At 34.3% G+C, this 25,506-nt stretch overlaps 3 protein-coding genes across 4 annotated transcripts; 2 read left to right on the top strand and 1 right to left on the bottom strand.

The window, feature by feature from the left end:
• Positions 1–674: 674 nt before the first annotated feature.
• LOC125841026 (trigger factor-like protein TIG, Chloroplastic) lies at positions 675–8,948 on the top strand. Its single transcript, XM_049520024.1, has 13 exons — positions 675–1,030; positions 3,397–3,480; positions 4,105–4,233; positions 4,596–4,684; positions 5,196–5,379; positions 5,911–6,001; positions 6,180–6,334; positions 6,838–6,930; positions 7,034–7,126; positions 7,565–7,645; positions 7,728–7,877; positions 8,250–8,345; positions 8,519–8,948. The coding sequence occupies exons 1-13, from the start codon at positions 731–733 to the stop codon at positions 8,594–8,596; spliced, it is 1,623 nt and encodes a 540-aa protein (XP_049375981.1). The 5' UTR covers positions 675–730; the 3' UTR covers positions 8,597–8,948.
• Positions 8,949–9,114: 166 nt separating this feature from the next.
• LOC125840399 (phosphatidate cytidylyltransferase 1-like) lies at positions 9,115–12,833 on the bottom strand. Its single transcript, XM_049519381.1, has 11 exons — positions 12,760–12,833; positions 12,374–12,627; positions 12,121–12,272; positions 11,470–11,611; positions 11,221–11,377; positions 10,686–10,733; positions 10,524–10,607; positions 9,919–10,047; positions 9,778–9,834; positions 9,580–9,660; positions 9,115–9,340 (listed from the first exon to the last, which is right to left on the bottom strand). Exons 1-11 carry the CDS (start codon positions 12,829–12,831, stop codon positions 9,251–9,253), a joined length of 1,266 nt encoding a protein of 421 aa, XP_049375338.1. The 5' UTR covers positions 12,832–12,833; the 3' UTR covers positions 9,115–9,250.
• Positions 12,834–19,779: 6,946 nt separating this feature from the next.
• On the top strand, positions 19,780–23,251 carry LOC125839552 (65-kDa microtubule-associated protein 1-like). 2 transcript variants are annotated; one of them, XM_049518550.1, is made up of 9 exons: positions 19,780–19,875; positions 20,014–20,217; positions 20,343–20,591; positions 20,683–20,898; positions 21,291–21,446; positions 21,535–21,846; positions 22,071–22,158; positions 22,531–22,679; positions 22,809–23,251. In XM_049518550.1, the coding sequence occupies exons 1-9, from the start codon at positions 19,801–19,803 to the stop codon at positions 23,103–23,105; spliced, it is 1,746 nt and encodes a 581-aa protein (XP_049374507.1). In that variant the 5' UTR covers positions 19,780–19,800; the 3' UTR covers positions 23,106–23,251. The 2 variants fall into 2 exon arrangements, with proteins under 2 accessions (XP_049374507.1, XP_049374500.1); XM_049518543.1 differs by lacking the exon at positions 19,780–19,875 and having other exon boundaries at positions 19,984–20,217.
• Positions 23,252–25,506: the final 2,255 nt, after the last annotated feature.

The following is a 25,506-nucleotide window of genomic DNA, read 5'->3' as shown; positions in this document are numbered from 1 at the left end:
AAATATACTTAACATGATCTTATAGTTTTGTTTTAACTCAATTCCGCATAATTTTTTTTTTTGAAAAATCATATTATTAACAATATTCAACATTTTATGGGTAAAAATATTTCCTCCTTGAAACTTTGTCCATATTCAACTACCACATTTTATTTTCGCCCTCAAATTTCTTGTCAAAAAAAAAATAAAATTAGAATATAATTAACAAACAAGATTTCTTATATCTTTTTATGTGAAAATAGAAATTTCTCATAAAATTAAAAATAAGTTTGTAAACTACAATAAAATCAACTCCCCCAATTTTCCATTTTCATAAAGATTATATTTTTTTTTTTGCTAAGAAATAATATGAATCATGTAATTATCATTTCTAATGTTATAATTTTATTTTATTTTTTACCGTGGTTTCCGGGCGTCGCTTTGCGAACCCGACTAGCTGTACCCATCGGGTCCCGCTGTTTCAAGGCGGGTCCACCACGGTTAGTTCCACGGGGCCCTGGAGACGCGGCCGGTTTGTAATGCCTCCAGTGGCCCTGCTGGGGCTCGAACCGGCGACCTGAATGACTTTGTCCCAGGCCTTTACCAGCTGAGCTACCCCTCAGGGTTATTTCTAATGTTATAAATTCTTACCTTATCCTATATTGAAAATTGCTTCAAGGTGAGTGAGTCACAAAGGGGAGTAGTGTTATCTTCATCACTTCTGCATTTCTGCTTAGAACTGAAAAAGAAAATGGCGACTCCAATTTCCATCCAATTGAATCCTTCAATTCTCTCATTTCCATCAAATTCTACAAAAGCTCAATTCTTTCAACCCAATGATAAATTCTTGCTTAAACAAAAACTCAATTCATCTTCCCGCCAATTCTCCTCCTCCTTTCTTCAACAACAGCTCCCAGTGCACCAGCTGGCTTCAGCTCGATTGGTGGCGGTGGCGGCAGCAGCAGCAGCAGCTTCTGGTGTTGTTGAAACTGTTGAAGATAAACTTCCAGCTGATCTTCATGTTACTGAGACACAGGAACCCAATTCAAGGGTAAGTTATTTGGTTACCTTCTTAGGGTTAACCCCGCTCCAGTGTAATAACTCGCAAATCACATGAGAGAGGTAAATTGCACTAGGCAAGTGCAGTGCGATGAGCTCGAAATAATTCTTCATAAAGATTTGATTTTTAGGCTAACATAGTGACAACTCAGCATGGTTGGAGCTAGAGTATGATTATGGGTTCGGCCAAACTCAGTACCTTTGGTTCAAATTCTATATTTGTCTTAAGAAATTTATTGAATATGTATAAATTATTGATTTTGAATTCAGTAACTTAAAAAAGAACTAGAATCTTGAATACATAAGCTTCAAATTTTGGTTTCGCCCCTAACAAGGGTACACTATTTGGCTTTCTTTATCTTTCTTGCTTTCTTTTTAAATCACATGGTTTAATTCTTCACAAAGGTTTGTTTTTTCATACTCATTCGCTCCGGCCTAGTTTATATGTCATTTTTTGCTTTTTGATATTCAAACTATATGAACTTTGATCAATGTGTTGAACTGTATTTGAGTAGAATTGCAACTTATATAGTACTTCTCTTCTCGTATAATTTTTGGATAATGAAATTTTAATTTTAATATATTGAGTTGATTTAATCCAACTATGAAGATTGTTGGTGTGAGAGAGTGGTGGAGATGAGGGTGAGAAGAGGGGTGTCCATCTCTGAGAATCAGTTTGGATTCATGCCGGGACGTTCGACTACCGAAGCCATTCATCTTATGCGTAGACTGGTAGAAAAATATAGAGAAAGGAAGAGAGACCTACATATGGTGTTCATTGACCTTGAAAAGGCCTATGACAAAGTACCGAGGAATGTCCTCTGGAGGTGCTTGGAGTCTAAAGGAGTCCCGATGATGTATATTAGGGCGATAAAGGACATGTACGGTGGAGCCAAGACTCGGGTTAGAACAGTTGGAGGAGACTCTGAACATTTCCCAGTTGAGATGGGGCTGCATCAGGGATCAGTCCTAAGCCCTTTCCTATTTGCTTTGGTGATGGACGAGTTGACGCGGTCTATTCAGGAGAAGGTCCCATGGTGTATGTTATTTGCGGATGACATAGTACTGATTGATGAGACGCGGGACAGAGTTAATGCGCGGTTAGAGGTTTGGAGACAAACGCTGGAGTCCAAAGGGTTCAGGTTGAGTAGGACCAAAACAGAATATTTGGGGTGCAAATTCAGTGATGTGGTGGATGAGACAGATGTGGAAGTGAGACTTGCCGCACAAATCATTCCTAAGAAGGAAAGTTTTAAGTATCTTGGGGCTGTAATCCATGGGAGTGGTGACATCGACGATGATGTCACACATCGCATTGGGGCTGCTTGGATGAAATGGAGGCTTGCCTCTGGAGTATTGTGTGATAAGAAAATTCCACCGAAACTTAAAGGTAAGTTTTACAGAGTGGTAGTTAGACCGGCCTTGCTGTATGGAGCGGAGTGTTGGCCAGTCAAGAACGCACACGTTCATAAAATGCATGTTGCGGAGATGAGGATGTTGAGATGGATGTGTGGGCACACTAGGAGCGACAGGATTAGGAATGAGGTTATCCGGGAGAAGGTGGGAGTGGCCTCTGTGGTGGACAAGTTGAGGGAAGCGAGACTGAGATGGTTTGGACATGTGAAGAGACGGAGCGCAGACGCCCCAGTGAGGAGGTGCGAGGTAATGGTGGTAGAGGGTACGCGGAGGGGTAGAGGTAGGCCCAAGAAGTATTGGGAGGAGGTGATTAGACAAGACTTGGCTATGCTTCACATTACCGAGGACATGACTCTAGATAGGAAGGAGTGGAGGTCACGTATTAAGGTTGTAGGTTAGTAGGGCTAGCGTGTTGTCTTCCCTTGCAAGGGTATGGGTTGTTAGAGTTTGGAGTAGACCTAGCCTTATGATGTTTACTGCGTTTCACGCATCGCATTACTTTCTTGTTGTTACTGTCTCATTTGTTGATTATACGCTATCGTTTGTATTGGCTGTTATGTTTTATATATATCTCTCCTGTCACTTAGATTTGTTGTTCTTGAGCTGAGGGTCTCCCGGAAACAGCCTCTCTACCTCCACGAGGTAGTGGCAAGGTCTGCGTACAATTTACCCTCCCCAGACCCCACCTAGTGGAATCTCACTGGGCATGTTGTCTGTTGTCTGAGTTGATTTAATCCAATTTAGCTTTGGAGGATGCATTAGAAAGTGTACCAAATACATCAGGAAAAGTCAAATTTGAGAATCGGAACTGTAGCTTGATCCTATCTATAGTAATTGAAGTATCCAAAGGATTGAAGGCTAACATTCCGTTGCTTCAATTTCTCGAACAAGAGTGTCATTATCATGTCCATCATATAACTTCATTTATTTTCTTTTCCACAGATCAGATTGACTGTAGAAGTTCCAACTGTTGTATGCGAGGATTGCTACAAAAAAGTCATAAAAGAGTTCATGAGACGTTCAAAGGTGATAAACGAGAACCTTTTCTAATTTATTATTGTTGCCAACAACTTGGATAGCTACATTCTATTTTAAGCTAATTTATTGCCTTGAGAAGAAGACTATGACCTTATGATTGTTCATAAATATTATTACATTTAAGTTGATTTTGTTTCTTATACTGGATATCATTCTGATTTTCTATGATCCATATCATTTTATTGAGTATGACTTAAATTTCCATGTTAAATACTAGCAAAGTGTCTTCCTTTTTCGCTAAATTTCTTCTTGACCATCTATTCCATCTCTAAATTCTAAATTCACAGCTACCCTTCGGGGTGGCCCAGTGGTTTGAGCTTGGGACTTCCATGTTGGAGGTCTCAAGTTCGAAACCCCTTGCCAGCGAAAGCAAGGGGTTTGCCTTTTGGGTCGAGCTCGTCGCACCAGGCTTGCCTAGTGCGGGTTACCTCTCCTATGTGGTTTGCGAGCTATTGCATAGGAGCGGGGGTTTTACCCTGTGCGCACCCAAAGGGTAGCGGCTGCGGGTTTCCCTTGTCATCAAAAAAATAAAAATAAAAATAAATCTAAATTCACAGCTGTTATTGAGAGGAATTGAAGTATTTGGTCATACTATCTGTTTTACATGTTCAGGTTCCTGGATTTCGTCCAGGGAAGAATGTTCCAGAAGATATCCTTGTTGGCTTTGTCGGGAAGCAAAATATTCAAAACGCTGTAGTTGAAGCTATTCTGAAAAGAACACTTCCACATGCCATGTCTTCGGTGCGTCATACTACTTCTACCATTGATTAATCTTGTAATAGTTTAAGCTTCTCGAACTGTTGTTACAAATTTGAGGTTTGGATTTGTTACTAGTCAGTAGTCACATCCTGTCAAACGCTTGTGTACCTGTAGCTTTTAGGACCTCTGTATCTCACTAATGTTGGAATCAAGAAAAATAAATACAATGCAGGGCCAAAGTAGTGTCTGTTAATACAGTTTTGGCGGTTCTAGGATGTAGTTTGTATCTTGCTTTGCAAATATTTGATTGCTTGTGAATAATAATAGGGAATTTATATTGTTCTAACGAGCTTTCCATTTTCTTGGTTTGCTAAGTCTGATGCATGGATGCTGTTAAACTGTAGGTTACCCGAAACGCATATGAAGACTCCATCCGCATTGTGACCAAATTTGAAGACATGGAAAAGACTTATCTGTCTCTGAATTGCTTGAGGTTTGTTAAACACTCAAAAGTGAAGATCATTGGTAACTTTATTTTCCACGGCTGCTAAACTTGAGTGTTTCATGATCTAGAGTTTCTAGTTCCTATGAAATGAGCTTTAAAATTGAAAGGTGGGAAGAGTTTGATCTAGTTAAATACTCCCTCCGCCCCATGTGGCACATTTTCCTTTTTAGTCTGTCCCAAAAAGAATGTCTCCTTACTATAATTTGAAATAATTTAACTTTAAAATTCCCTTTACCTTTAATGAAATGATTTATAGCCACACAAATGGTCAAGGAGTGTTTTAAATCACAAATTTAAAAAATCTTCTTTTCTTTTTTAAACTTTGTGTCAAGTCAAACGATGCTACATAAATTGGGACGGAGGCATACTAGTACAGGTGGACGGCCTTTGGGAAGACATGTCACATTCAGATACTGGTCAACTTGACATATCATATCTGCTGTGGCCTATGGTCATGAAAACAAGGCAATTCTTGACCTGTTAGTAATGATGATTATAGGTATGATGTGGCTGTTGATGTGGCTCCTGAAATCAAGTGGAAACCTGACGATGCATACAAGAATATTAAGGTGGTTGTTGAGCTTGACAGCGATATGGATGCTCAAAGAGCTTCAGAAAAAGAGTTGATACGGCGTCACAAGTCTCTGGGTGCATTGAAAATTGTTACTGATAGGGGTTTGCAGGTAACTATTAGTTCTTCAGAGGCTCAGACGAGTCAGGTAGCTTCTTGAAAGCATCTGAAGAGTCTGCGATTGAGTTTACTTAACTCTTTTCTCCTAAGTTGCACAAACTCTTCATTTTTTACGCTGCGCTCGTGTCGGATTCTCCAAAAATACACTTCTTTGGAGAATCCGAAACGAACTGGTTGACATTTTTGAAGAGTCCGAGCAATATAACTTGTCTCTACTTCCTTACTAATTAAGTGTCTAGATTATACATTGAACATGCTAAAAATGATTTATGAAAAAAAAACCATCATGTCTAATTTGCTAAAGAGTTAACAAAATCATATGCAATTTTTACAACTCTTTACTGTCTCCTTCCTAGCTTACTCATTTACAGAGTATTGATCATGTCGGTACTGTTACTTTGTCCAATTTATGTGCATTTGACATAAACTTTGGAGATTTAAGTCCCTCGGACAAACATAAGTAGTTGAGATGGATTTTCTTTTGTGCATAGTAGCTTATCATAAGTATCCAAAAAAATTCCAGGTTGGTGATGTCACAGTGATTGATATATCAGCAACTACGATTGAGCAAGATGGATCAGACGCTAAAACCATACCAGCTGCAGAGAGTAAAGGTCTGTTATTTCTCTGATAGATTATTTGTGATGAAATTACTGTCTCCCAAGTAGGTTTTTAGTTTCTTCTGTAAACTATATGACTGAAGTTTTTCAAGTTCCAATTGCTCGAATGTTTGATTACATAAGTTGCTTCTCTTAAGTGTTTGAGCTGATTGTATCTGTGTCTATGGTTCAGGTTTCAGTTTTGATACAGAAGATGGAGATAATGTCCTTCCCGGATTTCGTGACTCAATTATTGGTATTAAACGAGGTGAAACGAAATCATTCCCTTTGGTATTTCCAGACTCATGGAAACAAGAAGATCTTCGTGGTGTTCATGCTCAATTCACTGTGAGTTCCTACGCTACCTGATAAAGAATTCAAGTGAAGTCAACCTGTCTAGCTGCCCAATGTTTAGAGTTGGCTTTACGAAATCCTCTCTGACTATGTTACTCCATGAAAACTCATTTCATGCCAATGTTATTCTAATAAAATAAAAAGCAGTAGACGCTCTCTATATATCCCGAAATGTATAAATCTCTGAAATGCTAAACCACTCCTAGTGGCAGCTGCTAATAATTACCCCGGAAAAAAAAGAAGAAGGTGTTTTATCCACTATCTCTGCAAAGAAGTAGGTGACTGCCAAAATCGACTTATGTTCCTCAAACAATTTAGTTGGCGGTTTCTATAGAGAAGTATTGCACAATCTTAATGGTCAGTTGAAAAAATTCCAACTTCCTCGATCACTTTAAGGCTGATTGATCATAAGGTTTTCTGAGATCATTCCAAGTTTTTTGCCAATTAGGTGTATTGAGCTTCTCAGTTCAAGTCCTTCCTTCTGTTTTACTTATCAGGTTGCATGTAAGGAACTGTTCTACAGAGATTTGCCCGAGTTGAATGACTCGATTGCTGAAAAGCTTCTCCCAGGATGCAGCTCCATTGAGGAGGTGAGGACTTCTATTTTTCTCATACGTGCAGAGTTACAGGAAAGCAATTTATTTTCCCGAATTACATTGTAGTTGAGGAAATTTCCTGATGCATAATTTGCAGGTCAAGCAAGCGTTGCTACAAAGATGTCTTGAAGTTGAACAGGCAGCTAAAGACCAAGCAACTGATAATGCCATCCTTGACCAGCTATACAAGGTTTCTTTCCATTTCCTTTTTTCTATTAAGCAGCCGCATTTACCAAATACGAACACGGAAGCCATACCGACCTTGTGTTGCTTAATTGATAAATTTCTTCTCATCAGCTCATTCTTGCGAATCACACAAGCTGATTTTTCCCCCAAACTTGTGATTATGGGCTTATGACCATATAAACACACTATCCACTTCCTATGTAACAAAATTCGTCGAGCAACTTTTCTACCCCAATTAGTGAGATCACTTAGGTTTATTGGTACCAGTTGTTCTACTCACTACTAAAAGAATGTTATTGTTTGACATATTATAATGTTGTGATGCCACAGACTCGCACTCATGCATATACCATAAGTTTGGTGACTATTTCTGTACATGTATTGGACTATTGTTTGTTGAACTTTTTATTATGAGTTTATGGTATCTTCTCTTACTTCCTAGATGGTTGAAGTTGATATTCCTCAATCTCTTTTCCAAGAGCAAGGAAGACAACTCTATGGAGCTCAACTTTTACAATTGCAGGTCACACCAGCATTTGCCACTCAGTTATCTCTCCGTTTATGAACTTCTATGCATGCTCTAATTAATCATTATCTTTGTTTAGGCAAATATGAAACTGAACGAACAGCAGCTGGCATCGTTATCAAGCCCAAGGGCCGTGAATGAGTTCCTTGAGACACAAAAAGAAAATATAATAAGTATCATAAAACAAAATTTAGCTGTTGGTGACATATTTACACGTGAAAATTTGCAGGTACGTTTCTTCATCTTTATGTGATCCACCTATCAGAACTCCAATATTATATTTCTTTTAAGTTTTTGTTAATTTCTATGATCTGAGTATCCCCCCCCCTCCCCTCTTTTTTTGCCTGTCTAAAGATTTGAAGAGTTATTAGTAGTTGTTTAAGTGGTTGGTTACGTACGAATTAGTCAAAACAATGAAAGAAATAAGAAGGAAATTCATTTTACTTTGACCAAGTACTGTGAGCATTGAAAAGTAAATTAGCTCTCTAGTAATGATATCCTCATTTTACCGTGAGTAGCCATGAGAAAGGTTCAAATACTTCGGCATGCTGACAATGCAGCTTACCTTTTCTGATCATTATTCATTTACTGGACTTTGCAGTTTTCAACAGAGGAGCTAGTGAAGGAGGTTCAGAACTCAATTCAAGAATTCCAACAGCATCAACAGGAGTACGATGAGGACCGAGTTAAGCTACAGGTTGGTATTTAACTGAATCATTCTGACAATAACCTGTTAAATGTAATTGACCGGAGAACCTCAAGCGACTTAATCATAATAGAAATGCGGAAACTATCTTTACCAAAAATTGTGTCAGTTAAGCAAGTCTCGTGTTTGTTCATATAGTCTGATGGTCCCTCAATGTTGGCCAGGTACAAGAGGTACTTGAAGGGGCTAAAGTACTTGAATGGCTAAGGGAAAATGCAGAGATTCAGTACATAACTAGGTGAAAAGACAGAAAATGTTCAATGTTCACTGATAAGTTTCAACTTATGTTGATGCTTCTGAGAACTCCGTCAACGTTGGTGTTCCCAAATTAGTCAAAGAATTTCAGCAACTGATGTGATAAATGCTTCAAGCAAGTTTCAGCAGTATCAATTTTCCAGAACTTATATTGCTGCACGATTGTTGGCTCGAGCTGAAGGAGCTCTGCAAAATCTTGAGCATCTTTTTTGATCTTCAAATTCAATATCCAGGATGATGAATCGTCGCCTTTTTAAAGTTGGTGAACTGAAACTACACTTATTTGAGAGGCACTCAAGAGCTGTTTATTTGTATACACTTTAACCAATTCATTTTTAATTCAAACCTTCTGTTACCTAGTCTGAGTGTGTTTATGCTTGCCTAGATTATGAGATTAAGCAATTTATTCCTTCTTTTTGGTTAATAAAATCTTTTTAAGTTTCTTCTCAAGTCATCACTGTGTTTGTCAGTATTTAAAGCACCTTACATTATTTAAGGTTGATCTTGGCAAGTAAGCATAGTAATTTGGTGCAAAACTTTCTCTGAGAATGAGTTTAAGAAGAGAAAATGTGCAAGAAAGGGACACCCCTCATATCTCAACCAATAAAAAAAAATACTTTGTGCAAAGTTGATAACACTGTTCAATAATTTTTCATCTGCCTCTGCCTAAATATCTGGCCCAGCCTATAGTAAAGTGTTTTCTGATCCTCAAAGCTGAGATTCCTTACTATCTGCAGCAAACAAGTTAATCAGTTAGCTTACTTATGCACAACAAGAGGGTAGTGTGTATCTGGATCTTACCCCTACCTTAGGAGGTAGTGAGATTGTTTTCGAGAGTCCCTCGGCTCAAGGAAAAACAATCCAAAAGAAGTAATGGAAGTACAAGAAACAACAGGAGCAATACTATGACTACTAATATAAACGGACAACAAGACAACACACTGCTGTTGATTGTAGAATCAGCAAGTACCTGATCTAAAATCATGTCAATAGAGTAGTCTTGAGGAACAAATGACTGATAGTAAATGTAGACAAAAATGGCCATCACCATCTGCACATATATAACACAACCTTAGCTTATCTTACACTGTTGACCTTCACATAATAGGAACCATTTTGGTCTCAAAACAAGAGAAATCAAGTATTTTATCTGTTTCTTGAGTATTACCTGGCAATCCATCCTATCAGTGAAACCGCCATGTCCAGGAATGTAATAGCCAAAATCCTGGACGATTCCATGTAAATGAAGGAAATGAATGACTAAAATGTACAAAAATAACATTCAGTTTCCATTAGAAGCTGTACAGACCTTGATCTTAAAGGCTCTCTTGAATCCACTAGCAAAAAATCCCCCAAACGGAGCGATTATGGATGCAAATAAACCCAAGCATAAAGCATGCCATTGCACAGGAAGTATCGATATCTCCTTCAGAGGGAACTGTAAGATTTCACTAAATGATAATGAGTATGTAAGTCCTGTAAGCAACAGAGCAATTCAAGTAAAATGTAGAGTGCTGAGGAAGTTTACGACATTTGCTTAGTTCTAGATGAATGTTGACATGAGTTGAGCTTAAATGAAACAATGAAGATTCATATAGCTGATCTCAACTTGTTTGAGACTTAATGTTGTTGTTGTTGATAATATGAATCGAACAAAATATTTGATCAAACTTAAAACTCAGCAAGTAAGAAAGACCACATATCCTTAGTTGAAAGAACTGTCAAAACAGTTGCAGAGGATTCATTCTATCAAGTTACCATTAGGATGATCTATACCATGAGTTTTGAGGCTGAACAGTTTTATACTTTTAATTTCGCGATGAGAGAGGGGACAACTTTAGTTAATATACATCCCGGAAAAGCAAGATCATAGTTTACACAGAAAAGCAATAAACATCCCGGATGCAGACTCACCCATCGAGTCAATCCAGCTATGGAATAGTATTCTGGTTTGAATAGAGGACCAGGATCACACTGAAGCCAACCAGTCGATAGATCCTGTATTTGCTTTGTTAGATTAGTAATCATCGAGAATCATACTCGATATCTTTCTTTAACTTACATAAAATATCTCACCTTTCTTGGACATGTCAACCATTGGAAACGACCAAGGACATTTGCAAACTGCATAGAAGCTGAAAATTTCAATTATACAAAACTTACATTTTGTTACAGTATACTTCACATTACAATTTTCTGTCTAAAGAGATGAGGGAAGATCAAGTAACAAGCTGTATATGATATACCACCTAATGCATGCAATACAATCAATGCCAAAAGCTACATTAAGTATTGGATACGTTAAGATATGGACCTTATGCCTAATTCAACGTCAAAAGCTAGCTCATGAGGGGAGGACTACTCAAGTCAGTATAAGGAGATCACTAGCCCATTTTCCGACCAATGTAGGACTCTAACTCACTCTAAGACACCCCACATGCCCAGACCACCAACAGGAGCGTGAACAAATAACATGGAGGGCTGAAACAGGGATGGACCTGGCTCTGATACCATATTACTAAACAAGGACGGACCTAACATTATCAGTTTGATCAGAAAATAGTAGGAAGATAAAAAAAAAAACTGGAAGTCCTGAAAAGGTGCCACTGACCAAGAAAGCTGTTATCATGGTGGCAATAGATCCTCCAATGAAGCCTTCCCATGTCTTTTTCGGAGACAGCTTGATCAAAGGCGTCTTCCCAAAGAAAAAACCGAAGAAATAAGCTGCTACATCATTCATCGCGATAAGTGATGCTGGAAGAAGGAACCTGCAACAGAAGAATCAAATGTTTATGCACTCTACATGAGTAAAAAACTGTTATATCATCATTTATTAACTTCCTGAGAACTTATATATTACCAAAAAATGCCTTCAAATATGTTGGCTACAGTAAAAGAGGATTGTGTGAAGACCACAAATAGAACCATGTGAGTCCATGCATACTGACCAAATTGATACTTGTACGTCTTCTTCTTTAACGTTAGAATGAACCAAACAAGTCCTGCAAATACAAACAACCATCACATATTTAACATCTCCTGTTAAAAAGCTTGTGAAACACAATAAGGTAAGTTAAGGCGTATTCTCAAAATCCCTATATCCATAGCTATGACAATAGGGACGTTATTTGGTAATATAAGACGATTTCTTCCACTTCTTAATCCCAAACAATTCGATTAGGGGTATCAATACACAAAGATTTAAGGTCATTTCTTCAAATTGCTCTCCGTTTTCTAAGTTCTTAAAGTCATAAATGATAGAGTGACTCAAAAAATGAAAAGAAAGAAATTTGAAGTAAATAGATGTCAATGAAAATAATGTTATTCCAAGTACAACAACAACAACAATCCTAGTGTAATCCCACAAGTGAGGTATGAGGAGGGTAGAGTATACGCAGACCTTATCTCTACCTTGTGGAGGTAGAGAGGATGTTTCTGAAACATCCTCGGCTCAAGTGATGCATCAAAACCAAAATGTATTATATCGAACTTTTCAAAAAGATGAACAAACCTGCTATGTACAGAAAATAGCAAAAGACCATCTGATACTTTATGACCTTGCTTACTAACTTATACGAGAATTCATCAATAGTTGCAGTATTCACAAGTTGTTGGCTGAGTATACGTCCATATACAAACAACATGCCAGTGAAGAAAAAGTACCTGAATCGAACAATATAAAATGCATACTCTAGTTATATATCTCTTTTCAATTTTGAGTAGTCGAAACTCGAAATCATAGTAAAGTACAGAGGAATTATTACCAATTTAGTTGCCTAAATCCAGGAAGACACTTATCTTCATCTGTTCGTCTAAGTAGATTGAACAACTCAGATGTCATGATGATTTGGATCACAACAACCATTGCACAAATATACAAATGACCCAAGTAAAGTATGATTATAATGCTTATAAGCATCCATAGAGACGAATACGTTCGAATCCACATTGTTCTGTATTTGTTTTGATCATCCATAAGTAAATGACCTCCATTTAATTTGCTTAGCTCGGGAAATATCTGACATAAAACGACATTTCACAATAACAATCATATTTTCTCTGAAATCGATCTTTCTTACGTTATATTAACAACATTTTGCTATAACAACTGAGAAATATCTGAATTACAATATCATAAAGGAAAGAATACCACATCTTGCGTCCGTCTACGTCGAATTCGGGTTGGTGTTGATGGTGATGAAGGCATCATATGATCATGCATTGTTAATTTTAATTTTATTTTTCTTCTTCTTCTTGTACCTTAATTAAAGATGAGGTGATCACTTTTGTGTAAGTTAATTAGTTGTTAATTTCTTAGATTAATCACAAGTTACGTGAAAATTAATTAATCTAGTTTTAGCTAGATCATGAAAAAATTAAAATTAAAATGGTAATTCGTAGTTGCTGATTTATCGCTAATGTGTAATAAAATTACAATTGAATATTAAAACTTTGTCCGCTTCACTTGCATGTTACGGTTGGTCTTTTCATTGCCAAGTGGCACTCATTTTAACTTAACTAGTCTCTAGATATTCTTGTTAATTATTAAAATACTAGTAAACTCATTCGTTCTTAAACGTGATAACAACTTTAATTTATTATCGTTTTATACATTGTTTTATCTACAAACATGAACAAATGTAATTCACTATCTATAAACTAATACCATAGTTAAAAATATATTAGTTAAAAAAAAAAAACTAATAAGTATAAGTGTCAAAATAGAAACACTGCAACAATTACTTGCATCTTTCTCTGTTTAAAACAAAAGGATAACAGTGTAAAAATAAGGTGGCATTATAAGAAGGGGAAAAAATATATCAAACAGATATTAATCAAAATTCATATCTATCATAAAAGCATTCATCCTTAGCCAAAAACAAATTAAACAAAAGTAAACAAAAGAATTATGTACCTATACAATCGCCTCTCTTTTTTCATTATCTTTTATTTTATTAATCAGCATAACATATATACTATGTTATTAATAAGCATAACATACACTATTGTTGAAAATGAATAAAAAGTATATATATGCAAAAATATTATTGAATGATTATTGCTCCCAAAATTTAATGCAAAAAGAAAATGTAAGAGTAATTATATTGTTGAATATATGGGGGTTATAGAAAGGGGGAAAATGAAGAAATATAGACATTCACTATCCATTAATTATTGGGTTTATTAAAGAATTAAAACTCATTATTAAAGGCATGATATATTACTATTACGTGGGCCGATTTTTTATACATAAAAAATATTTAGTATATTATTATGTTATCATTATATAAAAAAGAAGAAAAAATATAGGAAATTAATGCAAAAAATAATAGAGTAAAATGAGCCGTTTTAATTTTTATGAATTTGGTGTGTAATTAAGAGGTAACAAATTTAATTGAAATCTGGTTATTTATAGAATATGACAACATTTGAGCAAGAAGTTTTTTAAGGCACTAATATTTCTCTTTCATATTTAAAATTTATTTAAAACACTTGATTAAAAATTGAAAGAAAATTCAAAACGTTTTAATTCTTATGAATTTGTGTGTAGGTGAGAGATTTAATTGGAATCTGGCATTTTGTACATGGCAACATTTGAGCAAGAAGTTTTTAAAGGCACAATCTTGATTCCAAATAAGTTAAGATCGACTATATAAATTTTCATCTCTTCATTTAAGCTCATTTTATATCCTCATGATTCGAAATAAATAAAAAAACTCAAACATAATAATAATATTACATAACAAATCTAAAATTTATCCTCAATTAATAAATATCACTTATATGAATTTTTCTCTTCTATTAATTTAAAATAAAAAAAATGAATTAGGATGAACAATTGGGAAAATGACAAATAAAATTGGATTAAGTTCATAATGATGTCGAAATGCAGGTACAGTCACATGAAACATAGTTCTTATTTCGCTTTCTGATATCCTGTCCGTGATAATTAATTTCCTTAATCTTGTCTTTGTCTTGTCTTTTTTATTTTCATTATTTTCGCGATAAGGAAATAATACTTTTTTTTAATATAATCTTCAAATAGAAACGAAGAATGAAATAAAATATTTATTTATATCTATGAATTGTGAAACTGATCATAATATAATCATCACCTGAAATGATTATAAAAGTTAAAACAACTGTTATAATATTTTGTTTTCTTAAGTAATTATTTTGTCCTTTTCTTAAGTAATTATTTTGTTTTCTTTCGGTGTTATATTAGAGTGCTGATTAATTCGAATATTTCATTGTTGAGCCCGTTTGTTGTGCTAGTTTCTTCTTTCAGTTTCAACAGTTTCTTCTTCCGATTCTTTTTCCAATTTTTTCTTCTTCTTTAAATTTTTTTGATGTATCGCAAGTATAAATCGTTTCGAGCAAATTATTTATCAAAGACTCGAAACATCGAGAGGATTTCATATCTAAATTTTGAGATTATTTAGAGTTGATTAAGATTGAATAGTCGGTGTATACTTCATGTATATTTCATGTATAGTTCAGTTATATTCAATTTTTTGAGTATGTGATAATGTATAATCTGTGTATATCTATATTGTATAGTCATTGTATATTTTTTGACTTTTCGCAAGCTATATCATATGGTCAATATATATTTTTTATAATTTTTTACTATAAAGTATGATTATGTTTATTGTAAATTAAATATTTTATTGTATATATTTGAAATTACTTAAATATAACATTGACAAAACTTTATATAAATATTATATACTAAAATCTTAATTAAAAAAATTGACATTTCTTTTTCATTTTATTATTTTGGGTCCCAATATTTTTAGCTTTCACTCTACAACAAAACTTGCCAGCAACTCATCAAGACATGATAACACAATTGTTACGAAATCGCCCCTAATCCATGCAATCGCTCTTTACTAATATGCCCTTCTTGTAGCCCTTAATTGCATACTTGCCCCTACGCGTATATATAAGATTAAAATTATCGTACTGTATATAAAATAGATGTTGAATTTATTTATTTTTAATTCAATATATTTGAATATGTTTAGTAAGTTGTTTGATCCTAACTTAAGCTTTAGTATATATATTTCAATTTCCATCTAAAAGTAGTCAAACAACTTATGAATTTTATATTCACAAGGACTATAGTTTATATGATTTTTAATCAAAGTGGCATATAAACCGTACTAAAAGTGCCTCTATATGTGGAGTTACGTTCCGACCATTCTGAACAAATATTATATTTTATATTACGTAATTTTTTTAATTAAGTAATCTATTTATCAAGACATATATCATTGTGAAACTAAGATCTTAAGCAATATTGAGTGCATGTATTGATAATGTGCCATCTATTCTTTTGTGATAAGTGGCTCAGACTTAATTAATGTAAATATTCAATTATTAATTTATTATGCATAGACGAGATCAAAATTTAGATTTAATGAGTTCAATTTTTAAAGTTATTAACATGAAATACATTGTAATATTTATATTATTAGTTTAAATTTTGCATTTATTGAAAGAGCTCGTATATATATACACCCCATGTTAAAAATTATGGGTAAAGGCTACTGAATAAGTGTGTTAGTATGCATGACATATTTCACGAAATATTTAATTGAAATTTCTTTTTCGGTATTCATTATCCTTTTAATTTGGATAATTACTTTAGATTTGCATTGCAAAATTACATCTTAAAGATAAAATGCTTCATATTAAAAGTAATTTTATTTTTTATAGTCCGAATTCGAAACTTCTAACTACAAACGGTTGCAATAATATTCTTTGAATTTATTTTTTTGGTTAATATGCCTTGAAAATGCATTTGCAAGTATTTATAACCCTTCATCATTTTAGATAACATCCACTTTAGCCTTTCATTTTCTTCTTTGGCTTCATATATCTCACAGTGATTTACTTAATCATTAATTAGCTTTTGCTACAATAATTAATTGATCACGGATTTGGCTCCCCTTCAGTATGGGATCCGTCCAGTTTCTCCATTATCCCTTTAATATTTTAGCATGTGTCATACAAATAATCTAATGGCTCAGATTTGTTTGATTAACTAAAAGAGTTTAAGCATAGTTAATATTTCTCTCACTTCCTTTCTGTGCTTAGAATCATTTTCTTCTCTACCATAGTTTATTTTTTCAAATTCTTTTTGCAGCAAATCAACAATAGATTTCTGGATTTTATTTATAGTATTGATATTTGAGACATTAAATTCATTTTATTTTTCATCATTAATAATTTTTCAATTGATGCCTTTACTCTCTCGCAAAGTTTAATTGAAATTTCCCAAATCAACCCAATCGTTGTTTTTACCTTTTCGTCTCAAAAATAGTTTCAATTTTCATTTGTTATTTTTTAAAAAAAAGTTCTTTCTTTGTCACTTTTACGGAACGATTTGGGCGATAAGTCCTGGGTATTTCCCAAATCTGACTTCCTTGAAATTCCTCTTTCGTAACTCATTTTCATTTATTTTGTTGGATTATTTAACATTTGTATATTAAAATTTTCAATATCAAACTTAGTCAAAGAGAGAGAATATGTTGAAATGGTGGAAGAGTAAAGTTAAATATGATAAAGAAAACATCGAAATACATTCTTCAACACATGAAGAATGAAAAAAGTCGGAGTAAGTAATGCAAAGAAAATGAATGAATGGTACAATTTTTTTTCAAAAAAAATATACATATACTACAACAAAAGATTTGAACCAGGAAGTTAATGATTCTTCTTAAAAGATTTGGAAATTGGGAGAAAAGTTTTTATTTTTAAGTAATGTGAGGAAAAAATGTTAACTACGGAAAAACTCTTTAGTTAACCAAACAAATTTAAGCCATTAGATTATTTGTATGACACATGTCAAAATATTAAAGGGATAATGAAGGAACTGGACGGATCACTTACTAGAGGGGAGCCAAATCCATTGATCACATTGCATAAAACTTCATGGACCACATATTTAATCCCGCTAGATCCTTGCGTGAATTAGCATCAACACTAATATATTGCGAGTATAATTTAGCTAGTGTACGTTTTGAATTTTAAAGTAATTCCTGCCAAGATGACGAATCCTACCGTAGGTGTCTCTACATAATCTTCGGGTAACCAAATATAAACCGATATCATTGACACTTTTACTGCGAAAGGGGTGAAGAAAGTAATCCATAGAAAGATTTGGCGCCCCTGTGGTTGATGAGATTTGTAAATTGATTGTTCATGTTTGGAGAATAATCAAACATAGTAGCTAATAGCTAGTAATTAATACGATAATTTAATCAGCTAGATTTGATCATTACTGAAATTATTTAGCTACGTAGTTTAATTATAGCCTCGTTTAAAAGAGTCAAATTTTCAATTATTAATCATTGCATTGTTATTGTCTTTAATTACAACAGTCCGTCAACTTGTTTCCAAGCCAAATCACATTATAATATTCTACTCGACATTTACGTCAATTCAACACAAATTTTTATTGCAAAATTATAGTTAATTATTAGTCATTTTAATCTTATTTTTTTAACTTAATCATAATAATATGTTTTAATACAAATCTAGTTTTACCCGAAATGACCTTTCGTTTACGCTTTAACCACAAAGACCGTCTGGTCAAATCAGTCAAATGTCCGTTTCTTCAGGCCTCACTGTCATATTGGTAAATTTGAACTACAAACAGTGGCAAAAGTGTAAAGAAGTTTTTATCTTTTCATTGGCCCCCACTCCCCTCCCCTCTATTTTTCGTTTTGTCTGAATATATCCTTTTTCTCAGTTGTTTACTTAGCTCCTACCCACCCACCCCACCCACCCCAGTTGTCTCTCTGATTGATACAAAAACTCATATATACTGATTCTGTGAACTGAAAGTCCGTAGATCTGAGAACGAAATCTCACCAGAAACTGCCTAATTTGGGTAAGCATTCTCTTCAATTTAGTTCCTTTTTGTTTGTTTTTAGCTGTAGAATGAGCAATGAGCAACGTGTTTGTATGGCTTTTTTGAGTTAGTTTCGATCGATTTTGGAATGAGATCTAAGTGTTTTGAGAGTGATTGTGGTGTTTTCGTTTTAAATTGATGTACATTTGTGTGAATGTGAGGGTTTGGAGTTGGATTTTTTTGTCTTTTTTTTGGAGGATTTTCATGTTTATATTTGCTTTGCTCGAGTTTTGATTGAAGTGTTTTGAGAGAAACTGTGGTGTTGTGATTGTTGTGATTGTTGTGAATGTGCTGTTTTGGCGTTGTATTGATGTGCATTTGTGTGAATGTGAGGGTTTAGAGTTGGATTTTTTGTCTTTGTTGGAGGATTTTCATGTTTATATTTGCTTTGCTCGAGTTTTGTTTGAAGTGTTTTGAGAGTAACTGTGGTGTTTTGATTGCTGTGAATGTGCTGTTTTGGCTTTAAATTGATGTACATTTGTGTGATTGTTGTGAATGTGCTGTTTTGGCTTTAAATTGATGTACATTTGTTTGATTGTTGTGAATGTAATGTTTTAGCTTTAAATTGATGTGTATTTGTGTGAATGTAAGGCTTGGAGTTGGATTTTTTCTCTTTGTTGTAGGATTTTCATGTTTATATTTGCTTTTCTCAAGTTTTGGTTGAAGTGTTTTGAGAGTAACTGTGGTGTTTTGATTGTTGTGAATGTGCTGTTTTGGCTTTAAATTGATGTACATTTGTGTGACTTTTGTCGGAGGATTTTCCTATTTATTTTTTGCTTTGCTCAAACTTTTATCTGAGAGGTTTTAGAGTAACGGTGAAGTTTTGATTGCTGTGAATGTAGTTTTTTGGCTTTAAATTGGTGTATGAGTGTACGGGCTTGGAGTAGGAATTATTCTCTTTGCTGGATGATTTTCCTGTTTATTTTTCTTTTATCAACTTTTATCCGTGTGTTTTTCGAGAAATTGAGGCATTTTGATTGTTGAGAATGTGCTATTTCAGCTTTAATTTGATGATGTGCATTTGTGTGAACTTAGTATAGGTGCAAAAACCATTTTTCACAAAATGTAGACTATTTAGTGACTTAGTAATGCTGATGACTGCTCAATAACTCATTTTAGTTGGCCTTTTTGGTTCCTACTTGTGGTTATGCAATTTATCCTGTGAAATTTCAGCAAACTTCATCATCTTTTTGCTGAAATACGTGACCTAAGATTGAAAGTTTAGCTTAGTTTTGGAATCAATTTCAGGTTTGGTTCAAGTGACTGAAGATGGCAGCAGTGGATGATCAAACTCCTCCTGTTCTTGATGAAACAACTTGCGGCACCCTACTACAAAAGCTTCAGGCAATTATTATTATATTTTTTTTTGGTCGATTGCCACAATCTTTTAACTAACTTTAAAAAGAACCAATCTAGTATTCTCCTTAACGTATATACTATGTATGTAGCTGATGGATAAAATAAACTTGTCTGTTGATGCAGCAAATCTGGGATGAGGTTGGTGAAACTGATGATGAGCGGGACAAGATGCTTCTTCAGATAGATCAAGAGTGTCTGGATGTCTACAAGAGAAAGGTTGACCATGCTGTGAAGTCACGGGCTCACCTTCTTCAGGCATTGGCAGATGCCAAAGTTGAACTCTCCAGGCTGCTATCGGCCCTTGGAGAGAAGACATATGTTGGAATTGTGAGCAACCATACTTCATTTTTGTTATAAATAGACAGAAATATGTAAATTTCTTTGGTTGCAGGTGGAAGTCATAATTCTTCCTTTTCTTATGCATGTTTTCCTTTCTGTGGTTGATTCTCTAGCCTGAGAAGACTTCAGGTACAATCAAGGAACAGCTTGCAGCTATAGCACCAACACTGGAAAAACTATCGGAGCAGAAAGATGATAGGATAAAGGACTTCTTTGATGTACAATCACAAATTCAGAAGATAAGCAGTGAGATTGCAGGGGATAGCGAGCAAGTTGAGAGTCTAACAGTGGACGAATCTGACTTATCTGTAAAAAAGTTGGATGAGTTTCATATGCAACTTCAGGAGCTCCAAAAGGAGAAGGTCTAGTCAATATTCACAAGACAATGTTTATAATCTGCTTATCTGGATCCTGCTTGTCAGATACTCAATACATTCTTGTTTGAACTTGCAGAGTGACAGATTGCACAAGGTCCTCGATCTTGTGAGTACTGTGCATGACCTTTGTGCTGTTCTTGGCATGGACTTCTTCAGTACTGTCACAGAGGTTCATCCAAGCCTGGATGATTCTACTGGTGTACAATCAAAAAGTATTAGCAATGATACATTGTCAAATCTGGCCAACACTGTCTTGGTATTAAAGGAAGATAAGAAGCAGAGATTGCTCAAGGTAAATATTCTTACTGTTTTAAGTATACCAGTTTGCTTTTCCTAATTATACTTCTCATCAAGTTTAGAATGCCTCAGGCATATTCGGCAATGCATATTATTCAGAATTTGGATCCTCCAAGCACAACTCGTCTATATTGATTAATTAGAATAGCTCACAAACAAGTCAGCTTATCCATCCTATACTATGTGCATGATTGGAGTTCCTTTCCTTGGAATTGTTTCAGTCTATATGGACGTTCTACTGCACATCGTAGCAATAGTCAGTAGTCGGTTTAGCACTTACTTTAAACATGCTATAGCCAGTTATATATCATGTTCACGTGGTGAACATTACACTCAGTCCACTTATTTTTGAATTCAATTCCCTTCTGATCTTCCCCCCTCTTGCAGCTTCAAGAATTAGCAACTCAGCTAATTGATTTATGGAATTTGATGGATACCCCAGAAGAAGAAAGGAGCTTGTTTGACCATGTTACCTGCAACATATCAGCTTCAGTAGATGAAGTGGCCATTCCAGGGGCTCTTGCTCTTGATTTGATTGAACAGGTAGCTGGAGATAGATCTTAGAATCCACTTCAAGTGCTTTTGCAGCTTGTCAGTTGTCACTAACTGCTTTTCTATTGTTATTGTCAAGGCTGAAGTGGAAGTTGAAAGGCTTGATCAACTTAAAGCTAGCAAGATGAAGGAGATTTCTTTCAAAAGACAGGCTGAACTGGAAGACATTTATGCTCGTGCCCACGTAGAGATTGATACTGAGGCTGCCCGAGAAAAGATTATGGGACTGATTGATTCTGGTAATGTTGATCCTGCAGAATTACTAGCTGACATGGACAATCAGATTGTAAATGCAAAAGAAGAGGCTCACAGTAGGAAAGAAATATTGGAAAAAGTTGAGAAATGGATGGCAGCTTGTGAAGAAGAGAGCTGGCTTGAAGACTATAACAGGGTATATTCTCTCGTTTTCATCATGTTGTCTTTCCTCTTTCTTTTTCTTTTTCCTTATGTGGATATATTCTTCATGCTGTCACTTGTAATTGAGAAACTGTAAGTGAAGTTTGACAGTTAATGGTAAAATTTTGGGTCTTCATGCCTGTAGTTCATCAGATCAACATAAAGGTATCTCTTCCTGGAAATTATGATGATAACATGTCATAAATTATGGTGAAACAGGATGATAACCGGTATAATGCAAGCAGAGGGGCACACTTGAATTTGAAGAGAGCTGAAAAGGCTCGGATATTGGTCAACAAAATTCCAGGTAAATCCCGAATTTATGTTACATCACTGTTAAAACTGAGTATTGCGGGTATTAGTGCTGGATATGTTTTTTTGAGGATGAGACTTGTAAAATAAATAAATATGGTTTGGGGATGATGCAACTTGCAAGTACTTGTTATCAGTTGTAACAAGGATTTATTTAATTATCTATCTAGTGTCTTTAATTTCTTAGTTTTGCCAAGGAGCTTAAGTATTCTCTCTTGCTTGATGGGAAGTTCAATATTTTGAGATACACTGCTTTACTGTGAAAATACGATACATTTTATCGGTGCATACTAGATGCTGTGTCACTGGGTTGTTGTTGTTGTTGTATACTAGATGCTGTGTCTGAATATAAAATTTGGTTATGCAGCTCTTGTGGACTCCTTGGTTGCAAAAACTAGAGCATGGGAACAAGAGCGGGACACCACATTCACATATGATGGTGTTCCACTACTTGCTATGCTAGACGAATATATGATGCTCAGGCACGATAGAGAAGAAGAGAAAAGAAGGTTGAGGGTAAGTCCAGAACCTCTTATCAAGTTATTTAGCGATAAAAGGCTCGACCTAGCATTAGTTTTTGCTTAATATCATACCAAGAATGACTAACTGAAGGACTCACTAAATGTTTCTTTTGGTGTCTGGCAGGACCAGAAGAAGTTCCATGAGCAGATGAGCAAAGATCCAGAAGTATTTGGATCAACGCCAAGCCCTGTTCGACCACTTGGTCCGAAGAAGGTAACAGGTCCACGAGCAAATGGCAGTGCCAATGGGCCAGCAAGCAGAAGACTGTCTCTTAATTCCCACCAAAACGGTTCCAGGTCAACTTCTAAAGATGGAAAGAGAGACGTGAGACTCAGTGCTCCTGTGAACTATGTTGCCATGACCAAAGACGATGCAGCGTCTCACATTTCTGGAACTGAGCCTATTCCTAGCACCCCATAGTAACTGCTTAATAAGAGTTGTGTACTCATATACCATTGTCTTCTTCTGTCGTCATTACTAATCTAGTTTGTAGTAGGATAAATATGTGGACAGTGAGTGATCACAGAGTAGAGACCTAATAGTTTGTGCTATATTAGAAAGTTACTCCAAATATTGATGCCTATTCTGAGAAATGGAAGTTCAATTCCAAAATGTAGCGTTACAAGTAGGGGTGGGGGCATGGTATGATATGGTACGGAATTGAAAACTTCCGTTGGGTAATTTTGGTTCTCATTCTCTTGACATTACTATATCAACTTAATTCGATGTTTTGTAGTATGGTAAATTGGTAATTATAATTTGTTCTGACTTTGACACACATGCCCAGAAAATTCTGAAATGACTAGGAAAATAAATATTAGAAGCGAGAAGTAGATAATGGTTCAACTTAGATACAGCAAAATTATTTGAGTACATACCAATCCTTTGAATCATTCAATTTTACAAGTTTGGTTAAATTCTTCTTGTGTGCTTTCAAAGATCCCAAGTGTAGGAATAGAATTGTTTGGTTGGAACAAGGACTTGATGAAGAAAAAATTCATAAACGGAAAACATAAATTCGTACTTTAATTCTGCCACCTTGTTCTGCCACCTTGTTTGTGAGTAGGTTTATTTTTGCCAGCTGGGTATTCGACCGCTGAATCTTGGCAATATTAAACCCTAGTATTATAAAAATGGCACAATTGGTTAGCCCTCTAACACCAAAAGCTGTAGCACTCTTCAACCCACGGCAACATGATTAAATACTCACTCCCATTGACAACAAACCTAATAACAAAATATTTTCTTATTATGATAAAAAACTTTTGAGATAATGATTTACAAATCCAATTACTAATGGGACTCATCTATCTAGTCTTTTCTTTTCTAAATATAGGAAACACAATAAAATAGTAGGTAAAAATATAACATTAGCAAAAACTATCAATTAACAAAAACAAACAATAATTTTTTTCGTATTTATTTTAATTATTTGTTTGAATTCTATTAGTTGTAACTTGAATCATGAATTTCCCTAAAAGGTTGTCACTTTTTTTTTTCTTTTCTTATTTAGTCTACTAGTATCCTTGTCCGCGCGATGCACGGATTTTATTTAACTTATGACTGTGATTTTATTTGGTTAAATACATCAGGACATATTGAGTTCAAAGATATCTAATTATCATCTTCTGTTTCTATACAATATATTCAATTACAAAATTATTATTAAATTTAAAGAAAATAAATTTTAAATGCACTCATCAAATATGATTTTTATGTTATAGTTTCCTTTTAGTTTGGACCAAAAAAACTTTATGAGTTTTGTAGCAATTGTGTCATATATTTGAGATAGAAAATATTTTATAGCAATTACATAGTAACAAAGTGAGAAAACAGTCCGTTATACGATAAATGCGAAAAAAATAATTATCGATGTTTAACAAACTTTTCTTAAAAAAGTAAATTGTATATATCAAGCAACTATAATCAAATAAATTTTTCTCAAATAAACAAATGGTTAATAGGTCCTCACTAATGTGTTTAGAATGAGTGCACAACGTAACACTTTGATCCAAGAAGCAACAACAACATGCATATCAAATTAAAAAATTGTTACTTCAATTCAATTTATGTATAAGCTTGTAACATCCGACTCAAATAAAGCATCATGTAGAAAATCAAAATTGAATGTTCTAAGAGTAAAGTTAAGCACATAATAATCGCAATCACTTTTATTAGTCCATTTAAATATTTGTATAGTTGAATCTATTAGGATTGAAATATGTTTATCTCTTAAATCCTCAACAAAATTTCATCAGTCTTCTCAAATGAGAAATAATTTGATATTTTTTCAACAACAAAAAAAATATTCATCTTATCTCCATTTTAACTTTTAAGAATACATAATTTTAAATTTTTTATGTGAATCTGGATCAATTCAACTTCAAAGTCTTATCCTTCAATTTTTTATGCATTTTTTCCTTATTTTTATTTTCAACATTAGCAATTAGCAATTATTTAATTGGTTACTAATCGCAATCACTTGTATTAGTCCATTTAAATATTTGTATGGTTGAATCTATTAGGATTGAAATATGTTCATCTCTTAAATCCTCACCAAAATATCACCTGTCTTATCAAATGAGAAATAATTTGGTATTTTTTCAACAACAAAAAAAATATTCATCTTATCTCCATTTTAAGAATACATAATTTTAAATTTTGTATGTGAATCTAGATCAATTCAACTTCAAATAAGTCTTATCCTTCAAATTTTTATGCATTTTTTCCTTATTTTTATTTTCAACATTAGCAATTAGCAATTATTTAATTGGTTACTAACCTTTAAAAAACTGAAAAACAACAACAATATTTTATGCAT

This window comes from Solanum verrucosum, unplaced genomic scaffold (assembly GCF_900185275.1).
Source record: "Solanum verrucosum unplaced genomic scaffold, falcon-dt-bn FXZP01000277.1, whole genome shotgun sequence".
Lineage (NCBI taxonomy): Eukaryota > Viridiplantae > Streptophyta > Magnoliopsida > Solanales > Solanaceae > Solanum > Solanum verrucosum.
This window is presented reverse-complemented; position numbering and strand designations above follow the sequence as displayed.